Below are 26,607 nucleotides of genomic sequence, written 5' to 3' on the forward strand. Positions count from 1 at the left end.
AGTTAGTATCTTTTATTACAGATATTGATGACCATTTTTTTCTGCCCTGTCCTACTCATAGGCAGAGTGGGACTCTCATGGCGAGACTGTATCTGTGCCAGACACACAGTACTAAAAGTCTTGGCACTCGAAGTTGGTAGCAGTTGAGCCCACCTGAACAGTAATGGTGAGTGCTGAGGGAATGGGAATATGGACAAGACAGTCACCATATCTACTACACAGTTGACTGGCAAATGGTGACAATTTCTAGGCGAGTCAGGAAGACAAGCTTGAGACAGGGCTAGTGCCCTCAGTGTCACAATATGCTGCCAACCCAGGACAATTTTTCCTTTCATCTTATTATTAATCTGAAGGATGTTTTTTAATCTCTCCACTCTGGTTTTTGTCTGAACATCCTCAAGATGTTTTAGCTTCTGACGTGTGGCCCTGGCCTGGTATACACAGGGATGAAGGTACCAACCCTTCCTTTGGTCTAGAGTGGAGCTTCAATCTTGGGTGCACAGTGTTGTAACCTGGAGAGCTTTCAAGTAGCCTGATGCTCAGGGAACCATTAGAGATCCTGACCCATGCCATCTGGGATAATGACTCTGAATTTAGTGATTCAAAAATGTCCCCTTCCCTGCACCCAAAAAGATTATGATATAGTATGATATGCTCACTACATAAGCATCTAATGCAAGCATCTTTGAAGGTCAAATTGTCCAGCTTCATGCACAGTTTGATTTGATAGTTCATGATGTCATTAGGGGCTCAATTTCTTTTATTTAGACACTTCTACCTTGCCTTGCAGATTGTGTCTGCTTCACTAGCCCTTTGGCACATCCTTTTCATTCCCAGAAGAGAGAAAATCTTTGTCCTGTCATTCCCAGCACAAATTTTGAGATTGGTGCTATTTGAGCTAGCGTAGGCCATGAGTGGTTCAGGTCATGTGTTCCATTCTAGTGATGGGTGGGTTCAGTTTCCTGTCTAGTGCCTACATATGCTGATGTCCAGGCCTCATCTTCAGAGTTTATTCTTTGGCATTGGGTAGGGCATAGGCATTGGTATTTTTCAGAAGCTCCCCAGGTAGCTCCTAGGTACAGCTAGGGTAGAGAACCAATGGTCCAGACTTCACTTAGCTTAGTGGTGCAGCATGGACCACATAAGAGGCCTTGAGTATAGATGCCAAGCTTGGGTCCAGAAGGATGCCTGACTGGGGACAAGTCACATGTCTAACAGTCTTATAGGTCATATGACTGCATGCAAGACACTCAAAGAGAAGGAACAAAGCTGTGGACCCAACAGTTCCCAACTGCAAAAGAAAATAGCCAGTGGTCAGCAGACTGGGAGTAACTCATGTACACAGGTGCTGTGGTGGCCTGTCCTTGTGATAGATCTACAGCTGCTAGACTCATGCATCATTCTGTATGACAGCATCTGATAATAGCTTTGAAGAATACCCTTGTCATAGTTTTGTCAATTTGACACAAGCCTAGACATACTTGGGCAAAGGTAATCTCAGTTAAAGAATTACCTCCATTTGATTGGCCTATGGCATGCCCTTGGGAGACATTTTCTTGATTGCTGATTGATGTGGGAGGACCTAGCCCATTGTGGATGATCCCAGACAAGTGGACCTGGGCTGGTTAAGAAAGGCAGCAGAACCTGAGCTTCAGAGTCAGCTAGGCAGCAAGCCAGTAAGCAACATTCCTTCATGGTGTCTGATTCAGTGGCTGCTTTGGCATTTCCTGATGATAGACTGTAAAGTGCAAGATGACATAACCCCTTTTCTTCCCAACTTACTTTTGATCATGGTGTTTATCACTGCAACAAAGAATAACCTAGAACACTGTCTCCCTTGATTGACCACAAATGATTGAGATTTGTGGGAAATGCTCTCAGTTTCTTAGATCAAGGGGAATCTTCTCACTGAGTGGGAGTGCTGTATGAGGAAGGATACCTTACCCCTCTGAGCTTCAGGATCTTCATAAGTAAAACAAAGAATCTAATTCTGGAATGTTCTACCATGAGCATGAAATAAGAGAAAGCCTATAAAACTTGTGATGCAACCTTTGACAGATAAATCCATAAATCATTTCAAGGATGTTCTTGTTAGAAAATTTTTAATGTGACATCACTGGGAAAACTACATCATGTTGAACTCAAGTAGTCATTTTATGGTTATAAGATGAAGCTCCTTGATTATTCTTTGGACTCCACCCCCTCAGCAGAGAGGTCTGGCCTTTCTTTTCAACTCTGTACCAGCTGCACCACACCAGGCTCTGGGCTTTCCATCTTGGAATCCTGAGAGGGGAAATCTTGTTCAAAAGGAGGTGCTGTTAAAGGGTTTGTCTTGAAGTTGTAGTTGCATTTGGTCACAGTATCTGCATTTGAATTGGAGGCTACTGAGGATGGTTTAAAGGTGATAGAGCTGTGGCCCCAAGAAAGTACTAATAACCTGAGGTTGAATGGATTGACTAATAATCCCTTGTCATAATTTACCTCTCCTGAGCAATGGAATCATGGAGGAAATGATTGAGAGTGTACGAAATAGTTCTGTTTATTGATTAGAACAGGGTATAAAAGTACAGCATTTCGCAGGCATTCTGGACTTTCTGGGAGGGACATGCAGTGCTGGGCTTGAGCAGGGGATGAAGAGGAGGGAGAGGCCACTGGGAATGGTCTCCCTCCTTGGCGTGTTAAGAGACTTGCTCTATGAGCACAGATGCTAGTGTGGGAGAATTATTAGTCCCTACCTCTGAAAACAAAAGACATGGGCAGTTTGGGTCATCTGATGACACCATGCTTAATAATTCAGTCCTATTCTACATGTGTTAGGTGCTGCTTCTCCCAATCTTGTCACGATAAACTCTAATTGTTCTGTATAACACTCTTTCTTCCCACCAGAGGAAGAGAAACAGGCACGTTGGCTTGGGAGGCCATCAGAGGATGGTGGACATTTGGCTCAGGTCCTCTGGCTTCCAGATTCATCAGGGTCTGCCTGACCTGGAGGCAGTGAGTTGGGGACATGTAAGCATAAAATTGCACACTACTGTTTAAGCTCAAGCAGAGGGGCCTTCCACAGGACAGCAGCATGAAGAGATGGGCATGCTTTCAATACAAACTCGGTTTCATCTTGTCTCTCTCAGGAGGAGTGAGGAGAAAGCATTGACAATCAGAGACTGGGCCACACGATTCCAGGTTTTGTAGAAAGTCTTCAGCAGAGAATTCTTCCAAAGTGAAAAAGGGATTTCTGTCCCAAGAGTTGGTGTGTAAAATCAGAACGAGGGCAGATCAGGGCATTGAGGTGTTTGTTCAGTGTCTCTGAGAGCAGGACAGCAAGTGTCCTTAGTTACATAACGTTTTGGAACAGCTGTAGAGATCTCATGATGTTGTCATCCTGGGAAGAGAGTGGTGGGAGATAAGACGGTTAGAGTACCTGAGCAAATCTCAAGAGTGGGGTTCCCATGCTAAAAGAAATATGCTGCAGCATTATAAGCAAGGTCTAGCTAACACCCTGGCATTTAGGAGAGATCGATGACCCAGCGTAACAGTGAGTTGTGTTTCTTTAAGATGCGTTTGCCAATGTTTTGTATGAAATGATTTTCCACATCTGTGGAGATGATCGAAGTTTTTCCTGTTTATTCTATTATCGTGATTAATTATACTGGCGAATTCTTGAATGTTAAATCAACCTTGCAACTTCCCATCTTAGGGTTATGACAGCCTCATCAATCAAGCTGAGAAGGTCCTGTTTTGTTCTCTATTCCTTGGGACCAGTATCATTTCTTCCTTAAAAGTTTGCAAGAATGTACCATATAGCTATTTAAGCCTGCCATTTTCTCCTGGGTAAAGTTTTAAATTACAGATTCAATGTCTTTGAGACATAGGGATATTTACATTTTGTTTTCTTTTTGTATTAGTTTTGATAAGCTGTGCTTTGGAAGGAATTTGTACATCTTATAAAAATTGTCAAATTTTATTTAAGAATAAATTATTATCTTCTAATATCAGTAAAACTGATAGTAGATATTATTTTTACATCTCATATCAGCAATGTGAGGATTTAAGAAACATTTCTCTTTTTACTCAGTCTTGGTAAGCAATTATCAGTTTCTTTCTTTTTATTTTTTTGAGACAAGATTTTTGAGACAGGGTTTCTCCATGTAGTTTTGGAGTCTATCCTGGAACTTGCTCTGTAGAACAGGCTGGCCTCAAACTCCCAGAGATCCACCAACCGGCCTCCTGAGTGCTGGGATTAAAGGCGTGCATTGCCACTGCCTAGCCTTCTAAGGCATAAATATTGAAGATATAAAGTTCTTAAATCTTTGCATACTAAGTACCACGAGTACCACACTTCTATATTTCGAATTAAAATATAGTGAAAATATGAAATATTAAACTTTGTGAGCTCTAAATCAATACTTGGCTAAAATAATATTCAAGGAAATTGACTCTGTGTGTGTGTGTGTGTGTGTGTGTGTCCCACTGAGTTTAAGAAAGACTTTTGATAGAGAAAAATCAAGAGAGACAAAGTTGATTGTGAAGATCCGAGTCTTTGTGGTTGCTGGGAGTTCTGGAGTTAGGCAGCTTGTGTTCAAGCCTGGAACCTCTTACTTCCTGCCTGTGGTACTTAACCTTTCTGTATCTTAGTTTCCTTGGGTATAAAGTGGGGTTGAGTGTAATATCTACCTATTGTGAGGTGGTGGAAAAATGAATTTCATAAAGGATAGCTATGGAATGTGCTTGTGTGAGGAACAAGGTGTGAAAGCCTCTCTCACCTGGAAAGCAAACTAAAGAAAGAGCACTTCTGTCAGATATGGTATTTGACATTAGCATGGCAGAGCTAAAAACCCATCTCTGTCACTCATTGCAGCATTAGCCACGCCCCTTAGCGCTGTAGTACCTCAATTTTCTCTTCTTGGAATGACAGATGTAGATACTTAGCATGGTCATAATCATTAAATATTAAAACATTTGTAACTCCACAGGTGAAGCTGCTGGCCCGATTCCATTCTCTACCTCGCTGTCCTTCCTTCTGGCTACCTAGTAAGTTCCTTGGGAGTCCCAGACAGCCAGCGCTCAGAGGGGCACTCTAGGACAATAGTAAATGTCAGTTAAAAAGGTCAGTGTTGATGCATGCCTGGTCTACAGAGAGTTCCAGGGCAGTCAGAACTGTTACACAGAGAAACCCCATCTCGAAAAACAAAAACCAAACCAACAAAACAAGTCAGTGTTGAGCCTGTCCCAATTGTTAACAATCTGGAACCCTGTCATGTGGGACATCTGCCTGGAGGCTTTTCCTGTGGCTGAAGCCTGGTTAGTGCTCTTTGTGTTAGTGGGGGCTTAGGTTGAGCTTCTGTGGATTGAGGTAGATGATAAACCATTTAAGAAGATGAAGCAGCTATTTCCAGTTCAGTGCCTGGCAGGGACACTGGTGCCAGTTTATTCATGAGACTTAACCAAAGCAGTGTCCCAGGAACAGCGGTGCAGCATCTCCTAAGGACTGAGCACAAGGCAAGCCTGGCCCCAGACCTGTGCAGGCCCACCTGGATTTTGTGCACCCCAACAGTCCCTGTTTATTTTCTTTGTAGTTTGACAATATGTGTGTCCTTTTTTTTTTTAAATTTACTTTTTACATTCCAATCCTGGTCCCCTCCCTCCTCTCCTCTTGCTATTCCCACTCCCCCTTCCTCCCATCTGCTCTTCAGAGAGGGTGAGGCCTCCCTAGGAAGTCTACTAAGCCTGTCCCATCATCTTGTTGAGGCAGGACCAAGGCACCTCTCTACCCACCAAACCCCTGTGTATGCTGGGTAAGGTATCTCTCCATATAGAATGAGCTCCTCTAAGTCAGTTTGTGCATTGGTGTTAGATCTTGGACCCCCTGCCAGTGGCCTCACCATGGTCACACCATTGTCATCTATATTAAGGGACTCTAGTTCTGTCTTATGCAGATCTCCCATTTGTCAGACCTCACTCAGTTATGTCTCAATAGTTCGGGTCAGCTGGTTCTGTGGGTTTTCCCATCAGCCCCACCTGCATTCTAACAAGAGCTTCAAGGAGTCTGGTTTCGCACAAGCAAGTTCTAGCAGCCTTGGTACAAAGTATCTGAATTATGGTGGTGCTGTCTAGAGCCTTCTAGAGTGTCTGGGATTGTAGCTTGCAGACATGCTTTTGGAAGAACTTCAGGCAATTCTATGCCTACTGGATTGAGAATCATGTTGAAGGTCTTCCAGCTGTTCCTCTCTATCCAAGGAACAGGCACGGAGGCAGCGAAAAGGACAGAGCAACCTGTTTGGCAAATCTCATTCTGTGAAGACCTTGTGGCCTTCTCATCTCCCAGACTTGTGCCTCTGTCTGCTCAGTCCTGTGTTGAGCAGACCAGGCTGGGGTGTGGAGACATGGGCTTCTGAGTCCCAGGATTGCAGGTATGTGAAGATTTCAGATCCTTCCTCCACAGTCTCCATGCCCCAGATTCTCTATCCCAGAGAAATTGTGTCCCAAGATATGTCCTTACCTCCTGACAGGATTCAAGAAATTCATCTAAAGTTACGATGCCATCTTTATTTTTATCCATTTTCTGAAAGACACAACAGAGAGGTCTCTACAGAACATAGAATTTCACATTTCAGAACTTTCCCTGTGTTAACCCCAGAATCAGGATGGTGTTTTGCTAGCCATTTGGTTCCTGGTTATACTATAGTGGTCCTTATAAGCTTCCTTAACACTTAACCTCATTGCTACACTATTATGGTGACATTCGAACATGCAGTCATCCGCGTCTGTTATGACAACAAAATAATTGAGGCTGGGTACCGTATAAAGAAAAGAGGCTTTCTTTTCCTATTGCGTGAGAGATTTAAGACCAGGACGCCAGTTTCTATCTGCTGAAAGCCTCATGAAGGATGGCATCATTTTAGTGGGCACATGTGGAAGAGGTCACACAACAAAACAGGAAGCCAGAGAATAAGGAGGGGGCCAGACTTGCTCATTCAACTCATGCTCATGGCAGCTACAGAGCTAGTATCTCTGAGGCAATGCGCCCAAGGACCTAGTCACCTCCCATCAGGCCCCATCCATTAAAGATTCCATGACCTTAAACACTGCCACACTGAGGATCAGGCTCCCATGAACCTTGGACATATATCCAAATCACAGCACATATGTTCCACATGGTTTCTGCTGGCCTCTCTATCTGGCAGAAAGAACACTGGACACAGAAGGCTCTGGTCTACCTCTGTGCAAACTTTAAAGATAGCAGAGATCTCTCTTTTCCTAGCTGCAAAGTGGGAGGCTTCGATTAGGGTGAATTCTGACATTTTTTTAGTCCTCTATGTTGCTAACCTTTTTTTTAAATTAAGGATGTCACGTCTCAGTCATCAGTAGCATCTACCCACCCTTTACTAGACCAAGGCTAAACTCCCCCACTTAAGGATCTTGTAGCTTGTCTTTACCTTAATTTCCATTTACTCCTCTTTTTAACATGCGCAGTGAGTACACAGATGTGATGAATGAAGTCTTTTTCTACTCAGGTCCTGTGAGGATCTTTTTAAATGGACTCTACCAATTATAGTTAATGATAATAGACTCCTTGCTCTCTTCTGTAACATACACTGGTCTGCCTCACAGGACCATCTCCTGGTCAGTCTGTATAAGCCTGTGTACAGATGCATACATACCTGGAAGAAGACATCCACATGCTGCCTGGGAGTGTCCTCTTTGAGCACAGGATAGGTGTATTTCCCCATCATGTCGTAGATGGCTTTGACTATGTCCATCATCTCCTGGAAGAGAACATGGAGGTACACACTGTTGGGACCGTAAGGTCAAACCTTCTTAGAGGACATAATTTAGGAATTATTTAGGGTTTCTTTTGCCAACCAGAGTGACTAAGAGGACTATTTAAAAGAGATGAGTGTTAACTAGAGGATTAGATTAAACTCCTTCCTCAGAGAAAGTGGCAGACTCTTTCCCACCTTCAGACATCTTTGGTGGTTATCTATTCTTGATTTGTCTTCAGGGAGGGACAGCATTGGATTCCCCATCCACAGACTGAGACAATGAAACGTTATTTTGATTTAAAGGTAAATTAATGATTTAGACTAACCTTTTAAATACCTTCCCGGGTTCTGTTGCTATTTTAAGTTAAGAAAAAAAAACAACATAAGGATTATCAATAGGACACTTGAAGTTTTCTCTAAACCTATAATTAATAATTTTAAACTTATAAAAAAGTTGCAAAACTAATACAGAGAGCTCATGTATACCTTTTACTAAAATTTCTTTAATATTAAAACTTGCAAAACTATAGAAAAATGATCAAACACAGGAAATTAGTTTATCCATATCTCATCCACTTTCCCACTGATACTTTTCTACTTGAGGTTGCACTTTGTGTCCAGGCATATGTTCTTCATGTCTTCAGCATTTTGACAGGTGTGATGGGAACGCTGGTCTGTTGTTTTGTAGGCGGTCCCTCAGCTTGGGCAAGACTTTGTAGAAGCAATGGCTGTTGCATCTTGTCAGCACACCATCAGGGATGTTCAGGGTGTGGCTATGTCTTGTGACTGGCGGTTACTTGGTTATTTGATTAAAGGGTGTCTGCCAACTCTCTGATTTTAGTATCTGTCAGCACACCTTGACAGCAAAAGTGATCACTGCAGTATTTGTTTGATGACAATTCTATATTACCTTTCGAAAGTTAATATTTCAGATCAGAGATAAAAAATCCTCTATGATTCTGTTGCTGTTTTAAATTTGGACAAGGAAGCCAAAAGCACAACATCCACAGGGTACTTGAGGCTTTCTTTAAGTAGCTTATTAATAATTGTAGATGTACTGGAATACCCCTGTAAGCAAGAGATGTCTCTCTCCTTTTATTTACATATTTATTATTTTGTTGTGTATTTAGTTCTTTGAACTTGTGAACATCTATTATATTTTGTCGGTGACAATCCAATATTATCATGCTTTATTTTGTTGATTAATTTTCCTTATTTAAAACTCCTCTAGGCTGATGCCTGTAGTTGTTTGATCTGCCTCAACCAGGATCCAGGTTCATTTTATATCTCTCCTCCTTTCCCAGTTCCAAGGCAAACAATTTTCTAAGGAGACTGGCTTCTTTTATTGGAGACAGGTGTTTAGGAAGAAAGATCTGTGTTTCATCAGCGGTCATTTCTCTAGGACTCTTCCAACATATAGAACTAAGAAATGGGCTTGTATTCACATATCCATTTCAAGATATGCACTTTACTGGCCTTTCACCCCCCCGTGTGGTCACTGAGCTTTTTCCTGCTTGAGAACTTTTTGTCAAAGAAGGGACAGAAAGCAGTTTTGATTGCTTGGGATTCTCGTTGCTGGCAAGTGTGAGAAGAATGTTCCAGAATGATTGCCAGGACAATGTCTCAGGAAGCTACTTACTCAAGCTCATGTCATCCCACCATTAATTATGCCATCTAGAGATGTCTGAAAGACATTAGTGGTGATGATTCTGCCTACTTTGCCCGTTTTAAAAAGGAGTTGTTAGTAAGTTTATGCAACAGTGTGATGGGAAAATGTATTGAACCAAGGTTGAAGATCAGGTGGCATAAATCCTGCTGAGACTCTTTTCTCTAGATGCTGTGTAAAGTCGTATTTGAATATCTTAGAGTATCATACATGTATATAAGAACTTACATGTCTATGAAACTGATGTAATACTACGATAGACCTTTATAAAGTGATTTTTGAAACATGAAATTACATGTAATTGTTAATCTTCTGTGATTTTAAATGGTTATCTGCTGTTTAACGAGTGCTTGAAATCTGTGTCTGAAAAAATGGCTCAGTCGTTAAGAGAGTGTGTACTGCTCTAACAGAGGACCCAAGTTCTGTTCCCAGCACCCACGTTGGATGACTTATAACTGCTTGTAACTCAAACTCTCGCGGTCTGGTGTCCTCTACTGTACAAACTCATCCCTCAATACATTTATACCTGATTAAAAATAAAACCTTTTGCACATATGTTACAGTTGTGTAGCTGGTCTTCTTGTGGGATTCCTAACAGTGGAGCAGGGGCTGTCTCTGGCTCTGTTAACTGCTTTTGGAACTCTTTCCTCCTACTGGGTTGACTCATCCAGCCTTAATAGGAGAGGAGGTGTCTAGTCTTATAGCAACTTGACATGCCATAGCTGCCTGATATACAGGGGAGGCTTGCCATTTTCTGAAGAGAAGGGAAGAGGAACTGATGGGGGTGGGGAGAAGGAAGGTTGGGGGGAGGGACTGGGAGGGAAGGTCGGGGCCACGGAAACTGTGATTGGGCTGAAAAAATTAATCAATCAATAAAAAATAAAAATTTCAGAATCTAGAGCCTTTGTGATATGATAGAAATTCGGTTGTTTTAATAGCTTTGGCTCTTCATGAGTTTTAATGCATACATTGACTAGTTCTGAATTTTCACAAACTATTTGTTCTTCTGCGTTGTTCATTGTGCTTATTTTTAATCTGATTGTGAGAGCTCTTTACGTACTTTGGGGGATGTGTACATTTATTCATGGGGCATTTTTAAAGTATGCACCGGATGCCAGACATGACGCCAAGGAGACTCAAGAGGAGCAGATTTGAACCCTTTGTTAGCTGGTGCCTGGTAAGAAGCACCACGGCTCTCTACAAGGTGCAGATGTTTCAGCAGCTGTGCTGCCTGCTTTCCAACTTTGCTCATGGCATTTTTTTTTATTTTTGAGGAGAAGGATATGAAAATACTCAGGATGACATCATCAATACTTTTCTTTGTGTTTAATTGTATGCCTTTCCCATTCTAAGTTTAGGTGTGATACCTACTTCTTTTTTTGGGAAGAGACCAGTGTTTGTCTCATCTTACAGCTTACAGGTCCCTCCTGAAGGGGAGCCAGGGCAGGAACTCAAGGCAGGAGCCCGGAGGCAGGAACTGAAGCACAGGCCGTGGAGGGGGGCTGCTTCCTGCCTCACTCGCCATATTCCTAGTTCTTTCGTGGTTAGGAGTCACCTGTGACTGACTTACATGTGTGACATCCAGAACATTCATTCGCTTACTGCCGAAGCATCATAGCTGGCCAGTTTCCCTGGACTCATCTATTTCATTATCCACTGTTGGCTCCCAGCTTCCTCCTCTGTTCCCCCAGTCTTCCTGTTCCCCCTCATTTCCTCACATACCATACCATACTATGTCACAATTCTGTTTCCACTTTTTGAAAATGATCTTTCTTCCTATTTTCAGCTGGTGACTTTTCCAATATGCTATGTTTCTCCCCAGACAATTTTATTTTGGTTAGAAACAAATACATTTTAAATTAGTTAGCTATTTTTACATGCATATTATATTTTACTGTTACATAATTAGAATATCTTAGTTACAACTTTCTAAATAGTCATAACTGAGACATGGGCCACCCAGTTTACTTCTGCATATATGTTAATTGCTGGACATTATCTCAGTTGTAATTATTTAAGTAGTTTCTCTTCTCCTTTTCCTTCTTAAGTTGCTGAGCACAGAGGCTCACACTTGTAATCTCAGTACTAAACAGGCTGAGGCAGGAAGATCACCAGGCATGCATTCAAGGCCTGTTTGGGCTACATAGTATTTATGTTCCAGTCAGCTTGAGCTACAGTGTAAGACCTTGTTGCAAACAAGTAAGTAAATAGAGAGAAGAAAATCATGTCACTTACAAAGGCTGCCTAGATTTCCAGATGTGTGCTTCTGATTCACTGTATTTGAGGAGCTTTTAGAAGTATGAACAGATGGTGTGAGTCAATCGCAAATATTCTGGTCTTCATTTCTGCTCTAGCCGAGGATGGAGCACATTCTATTATGCTCACGATGTATTTTATTAGGAGTTTAAAAAATGATCAATGATATAGGGTAAGCTTGATGGAATATGATTTTGGAATCACATGGCTTAGTCTTTTGATGTACTGATATGATGAATTATTCAATAGATACTTTCTATATTGAATTACTTCTGCAATAAACCTGTTCCTTGTCATACATGCTCCTTTAACTAGAGTGCCAGGATTAATTTCCTGGCACTTCGTTTAGAATTTGTGATGTGTATTTTAAGTGAGATTATATTCTTGTTTTCTTTTATATGCTTTGTCAAAGTTTTAATTTTTTTATTCAACACATTTTGAGCACTTCCTATTGTCTAGACACTCCTGTCTTAAAATGAGATCTCCCTTTAAAAATAGGGTTTATTGGAGCATAATTTGATTATAGCAGACTCACTCATTTTAAGTGTCCTGCTTGATAAACTTTGGTAAATGTACACAGCTGTGCCATCCCTACACTCAACACTTGTATTTTTTATCACCTCAAGAAGTTTCTACGCTGTATGCTAACCCCTGGCATCAAACCATCGATGATGAAACTCTGGTCATTTAAGTTATTTTTATTTTCTAGATTTTGATGCAAATGGGATGATACTGTAAGTCTGGGTCTGTCTATATTTAATGCACATAGAGGTTACAGAATCCATGTCCACTGTTGCATTTGACAGTGATTTATTTACTTTTTACTACTGAGTACTCACTGGATGGCTAGACAACAATATGTTTATCTGCCATCCTGTTGAAAGGCATTTGGGTTGCTTGCAGTTTGGGGGCCATTGTGGATAAAGGTATTATACAAATCTCCATGCTTATTTTCATTTCTTTTAGGGGTGGGGTTTCTGGGTCGTACATTAGTTGGATATCAATTTTATTTAAGATGCTAAAATGTTTCCTAAGCAGCATTGTCTACACTGTTTCTCACGTAGTGTATGTGTTTCTAACTGTTCCTCATCTTTGCCTACACTTGAATTGTTGATCTTTTTATTTTCAGTCTTTGTAGTGTACCCATAGTCATAGTTTACTAGAGTTTAAAAAATCTGTATTTCCTGGGAATGTTGTCCATTTACTAATATTTTCTGAAGTATCTGTTTAACTTTTAAAAACCTATTAGAATTTTATTATATTATTACTATTGTTGTTGTTTTTAAAACATTTATTTATTTCATTATTTAATGTGTTGAGACATGCAAGTTACAGTGCAAGGAGAGAGATCAGAGATCAGAGGTCAGAGGTTGGTCAGTGCTTTCCTTCTAGCTTGTGGGTTCAAAGGACAAAACTCCAATCATCAGGCTTGGCAGCCTGTGCCTTTACCCACTGAACCATCTTGGTAGCCCCTCACTATCTATTTTCAGTGGGCCTATTTATCTTCTTATAACATTATAAGTATTTCTTATTTATTTGGACCTCAGCCTTTTGTCATCTAATAATTTGCAAGCCATTTCCCCAACTCTATGGCTTGCATTTCCCTTTTCTAAGTAGCATTTTTCTGAGAACAGAAAATTGTAGCTTTGATGAAGAGAAGCATCAAATTTTCTTTTATTGTCTCTTCTTATGTGTCCTAAGCTATTCTTTCCTACTCCAAAGAGGTGAGGGTGTTTTCTTCTATGCATTCTATACTACAATGACATTTACTTTTTGGTTTATGTGTATATCCACTTCATGTTAACTTCTCCTTTCAGCAAGAAGTAAAGGCTTAGATCCAGTTTCATTTTCAGATGGATGTAGAGTTGTCTCAGGATTATTTTTTCAAGACATTGTTTTATTCTCTTTGGTTTCAGTGGTATCTTTTTTGAACTGACAATATGGACAAGTCTATTTATAGAGAGGATTGATCCTAGAGTCTTACACTTGCTAGGCAAGTGCTGGAGAGCTGAGCCACAGTCCCTGGCCCCTTGTGGACCATTCATCCAGATCTGGCAAGCCATGTGTCTATCATGGTGCCAAGTCTCGTATACTCATTACCATCCTTTTATGTTAATCCTGAGATAGGTGGGCTCAGTTTGGTTATTTTGGTTCTTGCATTTCCATATGCATTTTAGATCCATTTGTCAGTTTCTTTAAAGTATCTGCTGGGTATTTTGGTTGAGACTACACTGGATCTACAAGTTGTATTTTTGAAGAATCTCCATTTTAACATGTTGAGAAGTTCAACATGGCAAATCTGTTTACTTAGATCTCAACTTTTAGCAGTGTTTTCTGGTTTTCTATGTATGAATTCAGTTTTGTTGAATTTATCAAAAACAGTTATGTATATGGGTATTATCATAAGTGGAATTTCTTAATACAATATATATTGCTTTTTAAAAATGGAATTCATATCTGGTTACCTTGATGAATAAGTTCATGATTCTTCCTAGTAACTTCTTTGAGACTCATGCTTATTACAGATAAAAAGTTAGTTATTTTCCAATCTACATCACTTTGGTCTCTTCTTGTTTTATTTCTTGCCTCGGTTTCCTTGTTTAACTATTTTTTTGTTTGTGTTTTTGAGACAGGGTTTCTCTTGAACTCACAGAGATCTGCCTGCCTCTGCCTCCTGAGTGCTGGGATTAAAGGCGTGTGCCACCACCGTCCAGCCCCTTGTTTAATTATTGACCTTGAAAGCATGCAATATTCACTAGTAAGCAGATGTTAGGCACAGGATTTTAAAAAGCAGTCATCAGACATTAGGTTGAGAAAGTGATCTTCCAGGTTTGTTAAAAACTTTACCATGAATGAGTAGTAAGTAATTATGTCAAGCGTTTTTTTCTATATTTAGTGAGTCAATGTGGTTTTTCTTTTCTATTGTGTAAATATAGTGAATGACATGGATTTTTGAGTGTCAAACCCATCTTGCATTCCTAGAATAAACCTTACTAGGTTGCCCAATGCTGTACTTTCTAATGTATTGATGTGTTTAGTTTGATAATGTTTACATAAAACTTGTTAACATTTGTAATCATGAGAACTAAGGACAGTTGTCTTCTCTCTTAAGGCCTTGCTTACTTCTAGTGTGAGAGTAGGGTATTGTTAGATGGAATAAAAAGTTAGAAAGTTCCTTCTGCCTCAGTTTTGTAGGGTTTGTGTTAGAAGTTGCCAGAAAACCATCCGGAGCGTAAACTTTCCCAGGATTTGTCTGTGGATTTTATTTCTCTTAGTGACAGGAGACTATCCAAAATTTCCTGCTGACTTTGAACCACCTTTAGTACTAGTGTCTTTCAAAACCCCTGCAGTGAATCAGCAGCCCCCAGTAGACAGAGTAGGATATCTACCCTGGTCTTCTAACATTGAGCCCAACAACCTTCAGGCTTCATTTTGAGCCAACCAGGCTTTTCTTCATACCCCAGCCTGCAGCTGACAGCAAGCTTTTGTGTTTGGAGGGCACATGGGACATTCCTTGAGAACCTCTCTAGTGGCTCTTCCTTTTGCCCGGGACACTTTTCCTGGCTTCTGGGGTGACTGGGCCTGGGAAGGCCATCCATTCTTATAGAGGTCCTTGTTGACTCTTACTAAAACATATTCCCATGCTTCTACATTTATCTGCTCTTGTTCATCCTACGGCACTCTCCATGACATCCAAGCCTGATCTGAGTTCTCACTGTTTGGCCTCCAGCACCCAGAAAACAGAGTGACTTCTCAGATCTGTGTTGGGCCTACGTGGTTGAATGAACATGGAACTCAGCTATGTGTATACTCTGTGGAGAGAACCTTGAAGAGTGGAGGTGAAGGATAGAGATGATCTCTATAGCTCTAGGGGGTCTTCCTTCCTTCCCCCTCCTTCCCTCCCTCCCTCCCTCCCTCCCTCCCTCCCTCCCTCCCTCCCTCCCTCCCTCCCCCATCTCTTTCAAGACTGAACACCCCTTCCAATCTTCCCCTTCTATGCTTTTGTTAGGCAGAAGAGGGCCGTGGGTAATGAGATCTGCTGGTTGTCACCTACTCCTTAGAAAACTCTGTTCTCTTCTGGGCACTCACCTCTTTGTTTATGTAGCCGTCTTTATTGATGTCATACAAATTAAATGTCCACCTTAGTTTTTCATGGACTGTCCCTCTCAGTAAAATAGACAGAGCAGTTACAAAATCCTAAGAAGTGGAAAAGACAGGAGTAAAATTAATCCCTGAGCTATGTGTGGGTGGAGAGAAGCCTGACCTCCAGGTTAGACTATGGCGCTTTTACAAAATGGTGCCTCCCACATCTTCCTGCCAGCTGGATAGAAATGGCCAATGCCAGCAAAGAACGCCTGCCTTCCATTCTCACACCCACACCATTGCAATTTCTGATGCCCCTTGAGGAAGACTGGAGCTTCATATGTGTGGACAGCCCTTGGCTGTAAATTCAGCTTCCCCTGCTGATCCTAACCTGCAGTGGTCACTTAGTGTCTGAGGGACTGCACATTCCAGTGGCTATGAGCCAGGCTGGGGAACATACCTCCTATATTCAAAAGTCCCCTTGGCCACTTACTCTCTTTCACCTTGGAAAAGCCACTTGGCCTTTCTGCCTTATTTTCTTCTTCTGCAAAATGATAATACAACCCTACCTTGTAGTGCTCTTATCAAAGTTAAACAAGTTGAGGGCTGAAGAGGTGGCTCAACAATTAAGACCACTGGCTGCTCTTCCAGAGGACCTGGGTTCAATTCCCAGCACCCACACAACAGTTCACAACTGTCCAGGTCCAGGGGATGTGACACCTTCACACAAATGCACATAAAATGAATTTAAATAAGTTATTTAAAAAGTTAAACAAGTTAATAAATGAAAAATGCTAATACAGAGGCTACCACCACACAGGCACGGCACAAGAGAGCTTTTAAGTTGTCTCTCCAACCTCACCCCGAGTATCTAGAGGGCAAGGAAAGTCTCTTCTACATTCTCAGACAATGTTTGCTAAATGAGTAAAGTTTGTCTTAACTGAAGGTACTTGATAATTAACCATTTCCTCCAGGATCCCAAGAGTTGGAGGGAGAGGCACTGTGGAACCAGGGGATACCCAGACTATACCTCAAACTTCACAGAGCCTGTCTGGGTGGTGTCGAAGGCATTGAAGAGGTAATGGGCATATGTGCTGGCATCTGCAAAGTAGAGGGGAAGGTGGGTGAGCAGGGGATTAGGTTCCTCAGAGGGCAGAGACAACACTGACAGTCCCACACCAGGGAAACACCTGTGTAAAGCTGAAAAGACCCACGATAGAGAGGGTCCAAGAAAGACAGACGTGGGACACTTGAGTCTCTATTTTGTGAGACCCCAGAAGAGGTGACAGGTGACACAAGAAGGCCACAGGATGGAGGGTCCCCTGACGTGTGGAGTTGCTCCCAACTGGGCAGGTGGTAGGGGTCCAGTGTCCTCGGTACCTAGTTTTATAAATGAGTTCAACATCACGCTGCCCACAATTTGTTTTGATTTATTGATTTTTATGGTCTGTAGTATTTACTAATGTTGTTTATACAATTTCAACCTGTTTTAGCTGTTTAAGGAACCAAGATGGCAAAGAAAAGTTTTTGTCATAAATTCTACTCTGATCCTGAGGAAGACAGAGACAAAGGATAGGGGAGTTGGAGGAAGGTTAGGCTGATCATTGGAGAGGATGCTTGGAGGATTTCCCCAAGGATATACTCACCTCCATGAGGGAAAAACTGAGCATAGATCTGCTTGAATGTTTCTTCATTGACCACACCGCTGGGGCACTCCTGTGTGAATTGGAGAATGAGTGAGTGAGGATGGCTGGAGGCTGTACTAGGGGGTGGAGAGTGGACAGGTTCCTCATGCCCTCTCCTGGGCAGATACCTTGCACTGGGTATCTCCAGGGGGGCCTTGGAGGCAACCCTACCATAAAAGCTACTTTACAAGAGAGGGAAAATCATCACAAGATAGGTACTATGCTGGGACAGTCTTGGCTTTAGAGATAGAAAGGTTTAGGTTTGGATCCTGGTTAAGCCTGTTCTAAACTTTGTGCACTTCTGTGCAGTGGGTGAGGTTCCTGGCTGCTGAGGACTTGTCCTCCTGCAAGCTTGCTTTCTCACCAGGCGTGGGTTCATAGCAGTGGCCTCCCTGAACCTCTGCACACTGGGGACTTCCTTGGCACCAGAAGAGCTTGGCCATGTGGGAAATCACACCAGGCTTCAGAGCCTCTGGGAGTCTTACATTTTTGAATCCTCGGTAAAGGACTTGCAGCTCCCTCTTGGTGAAGTTCGTCTGGGCCTCAAGCTGCTCCAGGCCCTCAGGCCGGTGGCAAACCATGGTCATCTCTAGCTCATCCTCGATCTTGTCTGGAAGCAGAGGGAATGGCATCAGAACAAACCAAAGTCTGAGCTGTGAAAAGAGTGATGTTGGGAACTGGGACTTGGGGTTGGGCTGGGTCACACTGCAGGTGGTCCTGGGTGTTGAATCCCACTCCCCACCCATTAACAGTTTCATAAACTGTCTACTCTGTTACTATAGGTGTGACAGGCACAGAGGGGGAGGGAACATCAGCATCTCAGATAGGGAGATGAGGGTAGAAGGGTTCAAAATACAGTCACACATAAACATCTCTTTCAAATTACCTCCTTAGTATATGTAAATTAATGTCCACTGACACTGCTTTCTATATAGAGATGCAGGTAACAGAGCAGAATGAAAGCTTCCCAGTAGGAAGGGGGAACAAATCACACCTATCTTTAGAAAGGATAAATGTTCACCATGTGAGCCAGCAAGGGAAATGTTAGGGAGACATTAGTAGAGCCTTCAAATAATGGTATGTTAAATGTGATTTTATAGAATCTTAATGTATTTGACAGGGTATTATTTCATAATATCTGCTAGATATCCTTAAGTACTGGGGAAGTGACTTCAATTTGTGTGCCTTTTGTATAAGTAAAGGTTTCCAGGGTGTTGGGAAAGCTCTACAAACAGTCTGGATAGCAGGGGCTCAACTTCCAGTGTGTGCACTGGAATGATGGGAGGTCTAATGGTGTATGCACTGAAATAAGGTCTAATGTTGCACTGTTTATGAAGCGCCTGTCAACTGAATCTACTGATCTTCCCTCAGAGTGAGTCAAAGTTCATCCATCGGTGGTGCTTCCAGGAGTTTAGCCTCATGCAGGATAAGTGAGTACTTTCCTTTGGGCTCCTCCAGAATGCTTTCTGTAAATTTATTCCAGTCAAGGATCATTTACCATCTACCCTACTCTGCCTGTTGTTGTCATACAGGCATCAGCAAATCCATATATTGAACAATTCCCACTTCCGCCTGGTGAAAACAAGGGTGAGATGGGCAGGCTGCTGGGAACACAGCACATGCCGCCCTTCGATAAGTCAGAGAGGAGGCAGGCTGGGCTTGCATCACACACAGGACAGGGTGAGCCAGAGCGATAACTTCAGGCCCTCTGTAATCTGGGCTGTGCTTTCTGCGCCAGTCAGATTTTCTCTGCTATTGTCACCTCCTCCTTTGATACTTACATCCTAGTGCAAACCAAATCCATCAAGATTTATTTTGTGTACAGAGTCCCAAAGGTAGTAGATGTTAGAGGGAAGCTCCAACATTGTGGCAGTGGAGCTGTTAGCTTTCTTACGTGCTAGGCAGCACATATCACCTAATCCTTCTGGGACAGAGGCAGATAATGATTCCATATGAATAAGGCACTCTGTTTATGTTACATTATGGCAAGTAGCCAATTTCCTCATAATCTGCACAGAGCCTTTAATTATTGCTAAGTTTGCTAATGAGCTAAGTACCAACTACCTGAATGCAGGAGATTTCTATGTGAATCAAAGGGCCAGTGCCCAGAAAGGAAAGGGGAAGTCCCCATAAGTGTAAAGCGGGTAGCTCACAGGTGCCTCACGAGATCTCAAACTCATCCTGAGATGAGATGTGCAGGTTAGTCCTAGCACAAAAACACGTGCATCTTTAGCTATGAATATCTGAAGAAACTTCTCAAGGAGCTCTAGAGGTTTATAACACACACCACATAGTGCCCCTCAAGGATCCACTGGGCATGCCCAGGTAGTCCCAGTAAAGGAAGAAGAATCAGAAAAATTATATTAAAATATAGATAAGAAAATTATATTTTTGAAAGAAGAAATTTGTTGCTAGGGTGTCTAACTGCAAATGTTCCTCTGGCCCTGAAGTTTCTGTTGTCTGTCTGTCTGTCTGTCTGTCTGTCTGTCTGTCTGTCTGTCTGTCTCTCTCTCTCTCTCTCTCTCTGTGGTCTTGTTCTATTTCTTAATCTCCCTGTGGCTGGATTCCTTATAAGCTAAGGGAATTTCTTTGCAGACATTTAAACGTTTATGATTTTTTAAACTCAGAACCAGCACTCATCACCTTGCTCACAAAGTGCTAATTATTGCGACACCAGCTATTACACAGACTTTATTAAGATGGGACCTCTCCTTATTAACCAATGATAGGCTTGCTATCTTGAAGGCAGGATAGAGTTCCAGATTACAGAGATTCTGCAGGCTGTGAATACTCTGCTATTGATGGCCAAGCTTCTGTTTTCTGGCTTTATCCTTCACTAATAACGAGTCTGTGGTCACATCCATGACAGGAGAAATTCTAGTCCTTGAGACTCAAGATGTAGGGAATAGCCACTGATGGATAATAGCAGCTTAAACCAGTAAGTAAAATTGTAACTTATGTAACAGTCCAGTATATGCATAAATGCATGCAGAACTTTTGTGAGATATTTTGGAGGCAAAATTTCATGAGGCACTGCTGTCTTTGCCTGGTGTGAGATGGACTTTAACCTTGGCAAACCTGTGTCACTGTGACCCTCATGAGTCACTGCCTTTACATGGAAATCAATAATTTACTTGTACACAGTTTTTGCAACTGTCTAGACTTGCCCACATTTGGACATTTCCTCTCTTTCATACCACCTTGTAGCCTTTTTGTTCTGGGTCACTCTAAATGTATGCAGGTGAAGTTTGGGCAGGGTGATTTTCACATCTTTCCTGTAGCCAGTCAGGGATTCCCTGGATGTCTCTAGGCAGGACCGGTAGAGAGGAGACACTGGTCCAGCTCCCTGGTTAGATAAAACCAGAATTGACACACAGGTGGCCTCCTTACCACTTTAGTGCTGGTGAATCTTCAATGCTATGTGCTGCATGCTGTTATTATTTTCATTATTAAAGATAATGATGAACTAACTACTAAGACAGATTGAGTTTTAATGAAAACTGATCTTGAGGTTAATGGTATGGAAATTTCTGTTTGATAAAAATCAATGAGAATTATCTTCTCTTTGTAATATTCTATTAGAAATCTATTAACTGCCTTCATGGGACTTTGTGTATGGTGGTGGTGGGGATGAGTGGTCTAGTGCCCTCCCCTCCTGATAGTTAGAAATCACTTAATAGAGAAGCTGATTTTCTAACTATAAGTGACTCACAAGGTGATGAATGTCTGCCACTTGGGGGGGGTGAATGTGAGCTGGAACAATAAATTGTAGAGGATTCTACAGTAGAGAATTCCAGGCAAAACAGTGTATAGTTCAGAATAAGTGGCTTTTAATACTTTAGGGTTTTGGGGGGTTCTGGGTGTAAGAATGGATAAAAACTTCAGACTCTCTAAGAAAAGTGCATTCTATCAAGCCCCCTATATCGCCAATGAATTCTGCATCTTTTAAACAGAGTCCATGCAAAGGTCTTCTATTGTCAGTCTTTCCCAAGCTCGGTCATTAGCTCTTTTTGTCTGAGGTTTGGGTCACATAGGCCAACAGTGACAAAGCTGGACCTTGATTCCAGCCAGTCCAGGACTCTGCCATCAGATTCTGCTTCCATATGTTCCCCACAGTGGCTTCTGCTTCATTGGAGCACAGATGGTAAGCTGGCTTGTGACTAGCCTTGATGTACTACTGCTCCTAACAACTGTCATGCCTGTGTGCAAGTCATGTGTACAAGACTCACACCTGGGGAACATTTGGCAGTGAGTATATTCTCTGGCTGATTACAAGGGCCATGACTCAAACCTATGATTACCTCCTACCTTGCTTAGAATGCAGTTTCTCCAGTGTGTGTGTGTGTGTGTGTGTGTGTGTGTGTGTGTGTGTGTATGTGTGATAGAAGGCAAATCTGGGCCACACTTCACAACCACCCATCCACCCATTCCATTCTGAGGCTGTAAAATTGTGATCCTTGGTTTGAATGTAGTCCAAAGAGAGGTTTTGATTGTAAGAAATACATAGAAGCTCATAGAATTCATATTTTCTATGAATAGATAAAATACATTTTAAGCCAGTTGCTAATGTTTATAGACAAGAAATCCATGACCAAGTTTGAGTTTTCTATTTCTCTTGGAAAATTTTGAGTCTTCAACTTTGACCAGGGCATCATCTACTAGAGCCAAGCAGGGGCTGTACACTCTGGTTAAGTAGAGTCACCAGAGTCCCCATCATTCACCTAGGACTCTTCCTTCCTTCCTTCCTTCCTTCCTTCCTTCCTTCCTTCCTTCCTTCCTTCCTTCCTTCCTTCTTTTCTCCCTCCCTCCCTCCCTTTCTTTCTTCCTTTTCTTTCTTTCTATTGTTTTGAGACATGGTCTCTCTACATATCTCAGACTGTCCTAGAACTTATTCTGTAGACCAGGCTGGTCCTGAACTCAGCAAGATCACTTGCCTCTGCCTCCTGAGTGCTGGAATTAAAGGATTGCACCACGCATGCATCACCTCAGGCTCTTTTTAATGCCATTACTCTTCCTGCATGACTTGGAGGCTATTGTGTCTGGATTTTGATACAGAACCGCTTAACCTCCTCACCACCTATCTTTCTCCTGTCTCTATTTAAGCATTTCACAAAGAACTTGAAGTAGATCATGGAAACAATAATACAATAAAACAGATAAAGCAAAACTGCTTTAAAAATGCTGATTCAATTGGCAGTCTGGACCATGTTGGGGGAGGGGAGGAGGACAGAGAAATTCAGATCATTTGTTCTAAACAGTTAGTATACTTAAGCTACAACTCAGCGCTGAGGTTTATTTTCTAGACATTCATTTACCATGGAAGGAAAAATATGAGTCTCTTAGGGTGAACAAAGCTTTTCTTAAACCTCAGCCCCAAAAGAACACCCCTAGCTGTTTCTATACAGACCGAGTTTGCTAACAAGGGGCACAAAAATCTGGTGAATAAGAAAGCTAATTGCAGAATATACACTTATATACACTTGATTGAGAAGTTCTTCCTTTTCAAGTAATGTGACCGAGACAGTCAAGTTAGTGTGGGCTTTTTTTCTTTTACCTCTCTGATACTGGTAATACCACCAGGCGATGTCTAGGAAAAAGTAAGAAAACATTTTACCAATTCAATTCATTTAAAAGGAACAACACACTTTCATTGTCATTGGAGAGGCACTCTGAGGAAGTCCTGGTCACCATTCAGCTTGACATATACAAGGGGCCTCTCCTCAACAGAGCAGAGTCTGGATTTCCCATCCCTTTCCCAGTGAGAGCAGGCACGAGCAATGGGTCACCTCCCAGTGCCCATGCCACCAGCAGGGCTCGTCCAGCATGCTCTGAGCCATGCAGTCATGCAGTCTGAAGAGAGATGGGATGGCACGCGGCAGAGGATGCACAGATGTGGATGGCGTCTTGTAAATACCCACAGGTTTGAGGTTTGATTGAAGAGTGGCATTTAAGACCCCCGCCACCACGAGAAGGCCCCATTACCTCTCTCTTCTTTGTGATTAAGCTATGGATCCTGTAGGATAATTTATTTCTTCAACAACTATTGGTGAAGCATCTATTATTATTATACATCGATGAATATGCAATTCTATGCTCTGCTCTCACGGAGCATACAAGCTACACAATTTGGCTTCTCTCCCCCTTTCTTGAGCATGATCAGCAAGTCATATGTGGAAAAGAAAAAGTACTATTGATGTTAATTACTAGCATATTAGAATGTGTGACAGAGTGGATGCAGGTTAAGTCCTTTACTGTGCCTTGTATGAAACACTGGAGAAAAATAAGACCTGGAAAACCTCCCATGCAGGTGATCTGAGTGAGTCTCATTCCCAGGGAGCTCTGCTGAAAGCCTTCCTGCTGGCCTTTCAGGTCTATGTGCTAGTCAGTCTTGCTTTTCTGTGTGGGTTCCTATTTGAACTGCCTCCTGTCTTGTTAGCACCTATTACAAAGGTGTGTCAGACAGTCCAGCCAGCATCCCCAGTATGTTTTAGTCCTCCACCTCCAGAAGCCCAGACTGGAATGACTTCTACCCATGCTGGTCCCAAGAGGGGTAGTATGGAGAGCTGGGTATCCGTAATCTCCTAATTTGTGGTGTGTGGGAGAAATTCATTTACATTTAGTTACCCCTTTGATCACTCTCATTAGTGGTGTTGGTGTGTGTGTGTGTGTGTGAATGTATGTGTGTATGTGTGTGTGTAAATGTCTGGCATATATGTGAACAACAGAGGGCTACTTATGAAGCTGCTTTTGTTCCTTCCACCACATGATCCCAGAGATCAAACTCAGGTTATTAAGTTTGGTGATAAGTAGCTTTACCCCTTAAGCCACCTCATCAGTTTTAATGAGCTGTATTAAAATCTTTAATTTTAGATCTTGGCCTACAATCCCCTGGCAGAAAATTCCTGCTCTACCAGAGGCTATACCCCAGCTAAGATACCACCCATCACCTGCTAATACCCCTTAAGCCCCACCCAGCAATCCCAACAGCACCCCCTTCCCTGGGCTCCATATTCTGACCCACACCCCCTGACAGAAGACTCTCACTGTATTGGAGGCCATGCTGGTACTAGGAACCCCAGAGCCTACCAGCAGTCCCCAATGGCACCTCCTCCCCTAAACTCCATACCATAGTCCACAACCTGGCAGACAACTCTTGCTCTACTGGAGGCCACTCAGGTACTAGGAACATCAGAAGACGTCTGCTCTACTGGAGCCCTAGGTACCTGGAACCCCAGAGACCACATGAGTATCCAGAACCTAGAGGTCACACCAGTTCCTAGAATCCCAGAACCAGAGAAGCAAAGCTAGCACCCAAAACCCCAGAGTTCAAACAGGCCACCAAAACCCCAGCAGAGACACACTAATGGACCTGAAGACTCGATGGTCACAAAACCACAGGCCACTTAGGTCATAAGACCAGAAATCAAGAGGAATAAACAACCAAAACAGCATCCATCCAACAAAGATAAGCTCAGAAACCAGCACCTAAACTGATAATAATCCTAAACCCAGGTGACTAGAGGCCAGTGTAAAAATACATTCAATAACACCCAGGGAAGTATGGCACCACCAGAGCCCACCTATACTACTACAGCAAACCCTGGATATTCCAACACAGTATAAGCACAAGAAAATGGCCTTAAATCCAATCGTATGGGAATGATAGCGGTCCCTTAAGAAGAGATGAACAAACCCCTTAAAGAAATCCAGGAAAACACAAACAGGTGAAGGAAATGAATAAAACTAATCAAGACCTGAAAATGGTAATAGAAGCAATCTAGAAAACACAAACTGAGGGAATCCTGGAAATGGAAAATAAAGGTAAGTGAACAGGAGATATATGTGTAAGATCACCAACACAACATAGAAGATGGAAGAGAAAATCTCAGGCATAGAAGATACGATAGAAGAAATTGATACAGTGGCCGAAGAAGATGCTAAATCTAAAAAGTTCCTGACACTATGGAAAGACCAAACCTAAAAATAATAGGGATAGAAGAGGGAGAAGATACCCAGCTCAAGGGCCTAGAAAATATCTTCAACAAAATCAGAGAAGAAAACTTTCCTAACATAAGCAATGAAATGCCTATAAAAGTACAAGAAGCTTACAGAATGCCAAGAAAAGAAAGTCCCCTCACCACATAACAATCAAATCCTAAAAGTACAGAAAAAAGAAAGAGCAGTAAAGGGGGAAAAAGGAAAAAGGCCAAATAACATATAAAGGCAGAACTATTAAAATCACACTCAACTTCTTAATGGAGACTCTGAAACCCAGAAGGGCTTGAACAGATGTGTTGCAGACTCTAAGTGACCACAGGTGACAGCCTACACTACTATAACCAGCAACACCTCCCATCACTATAGATGGAGAAAACAAGATATTCCATGACAAAGTTAAATTTAAATTGTGTTAATCTACAAATTCAGCCCTACAGAAGGTTCTAGAAGGAAAATTCCAACCTAAGGAGATTAACTACACCCATGCAAACACAGGAAATAAATAATTTCACATCAGCAAAATCAAAAGAAGGGAAACATACTCTTTCTCTTTCTGTCCCCCCCCTCTCTCTCACACACACACACACGTACATGCACACACACACTACCACCACCAAATTAACAATCATTGGTCATTAATAGACTCAATTCCCCAATAAAAACATACAGGTTAACAGAATCAATGGGAAAACAGAATCCATCTTTCTGTTGCATACAAGAAGCACATCTCAACATCAAAGACAGACAGTATCTCAGAGTAAATGGTTGGAAAATATTTTCCATGCAAATGGACCCAAGAATCAACTTGGGGTAGTGACTAATATATAACAAAATAGACGTCAAGCCAAAAATAATTAAAAGATGTGGAGAAGGACACTTCATTCTCATCAAAAGAAAAATCCACTAAGATGACGTCTCAATTCTCAACATCTATACACCCAAAGCAAGGGCACCCATATTTGTAAAGGAAACATTACTAAAGTTTAAGTCACACATTGACCCTCACACATTGATAGTTGGAGACTTCAACACCCCACTGTCACTAATAGACAGGTCATCCAGACAAAAACTAGACAGAGAAATACTAGGGATAACAGACATTATGAACCAAATGGATCTAACAGATATCTGTGGAACATTTCACACAACACAAAAAAGT

At 42.0% G+C, this 26,607-nt stretch overlaps 1 protein-coding gene across 7 annotated transcripts in view; it reads right to left on the reverse strand.

The window, feature by feature from the left end:
• Positions 1–2,514: 2,514 nt before the first annotated feature.
• Kcnip1 (potassium voltage-gated channel interacting protein 1) overlaps positions 2,515–26,607 on the reverse strand; it is a 364,140-nt gene continuing 340,047 nt past the window's right edge. For 4 of the 7 annotated variants that reach the window (XM_040748436.1, XM_005071950.4, XM_040748434.1 and 1 more), the window contains exons 2-8: positions 17,936–18,060; positions 17,412–17,481; positions 16,796–16,866; positions 15,772–15,879; positions 7,659–7,763; positions 6,497–6,559; positions 2,515–3,379 (exon numbers count right to left, since the gene is read on the reverse strand). In XM_040748436.1, coding sequence (XP_040604370.1) covers positions 3,332–3,379; positions 6,497–6,559; positions 7,659–7,763; positions 15,772–15,879; positions 16,796–16,866; positions 17,412–17,481; positions 17,936–18,060 — 590 coding nt within the window. In that variant the 3' untranslated portion in view covers positions 2,515–3,331. Of the gene's footprint in view, positions 3,380–6,496; positions 6,560–7,658; positions 7,764–15,771; positions 15,880–16,795; positions 16,867–17,411; positions 17,482–17,935; positions 18,061–23,004; positions 23,038–26,607 lie in introns of all 7 variants that reach the window. The other 3 variants (XM_040748435.1, XM_005071947.4, XM_040748437.1) reach the window with 1 other exon arrangement.

Source organism: Mesocricetus auratus, unplaced genomic scaffold, assembly GCF_017639785.1.
Source record: "Mesocricetus auratus isolate SY011 unplaced genomic scaffold, BCM_Maur_2.0 Super-Scaffold_100007, whole genome shotgun sequence".
Taxonomy (NCBI): Eukaryota; Metazoa; Chordata; class Mammalia; order Rodentia; family Cricetidae; genus Mesocricetus; species Mesocricetus auratus.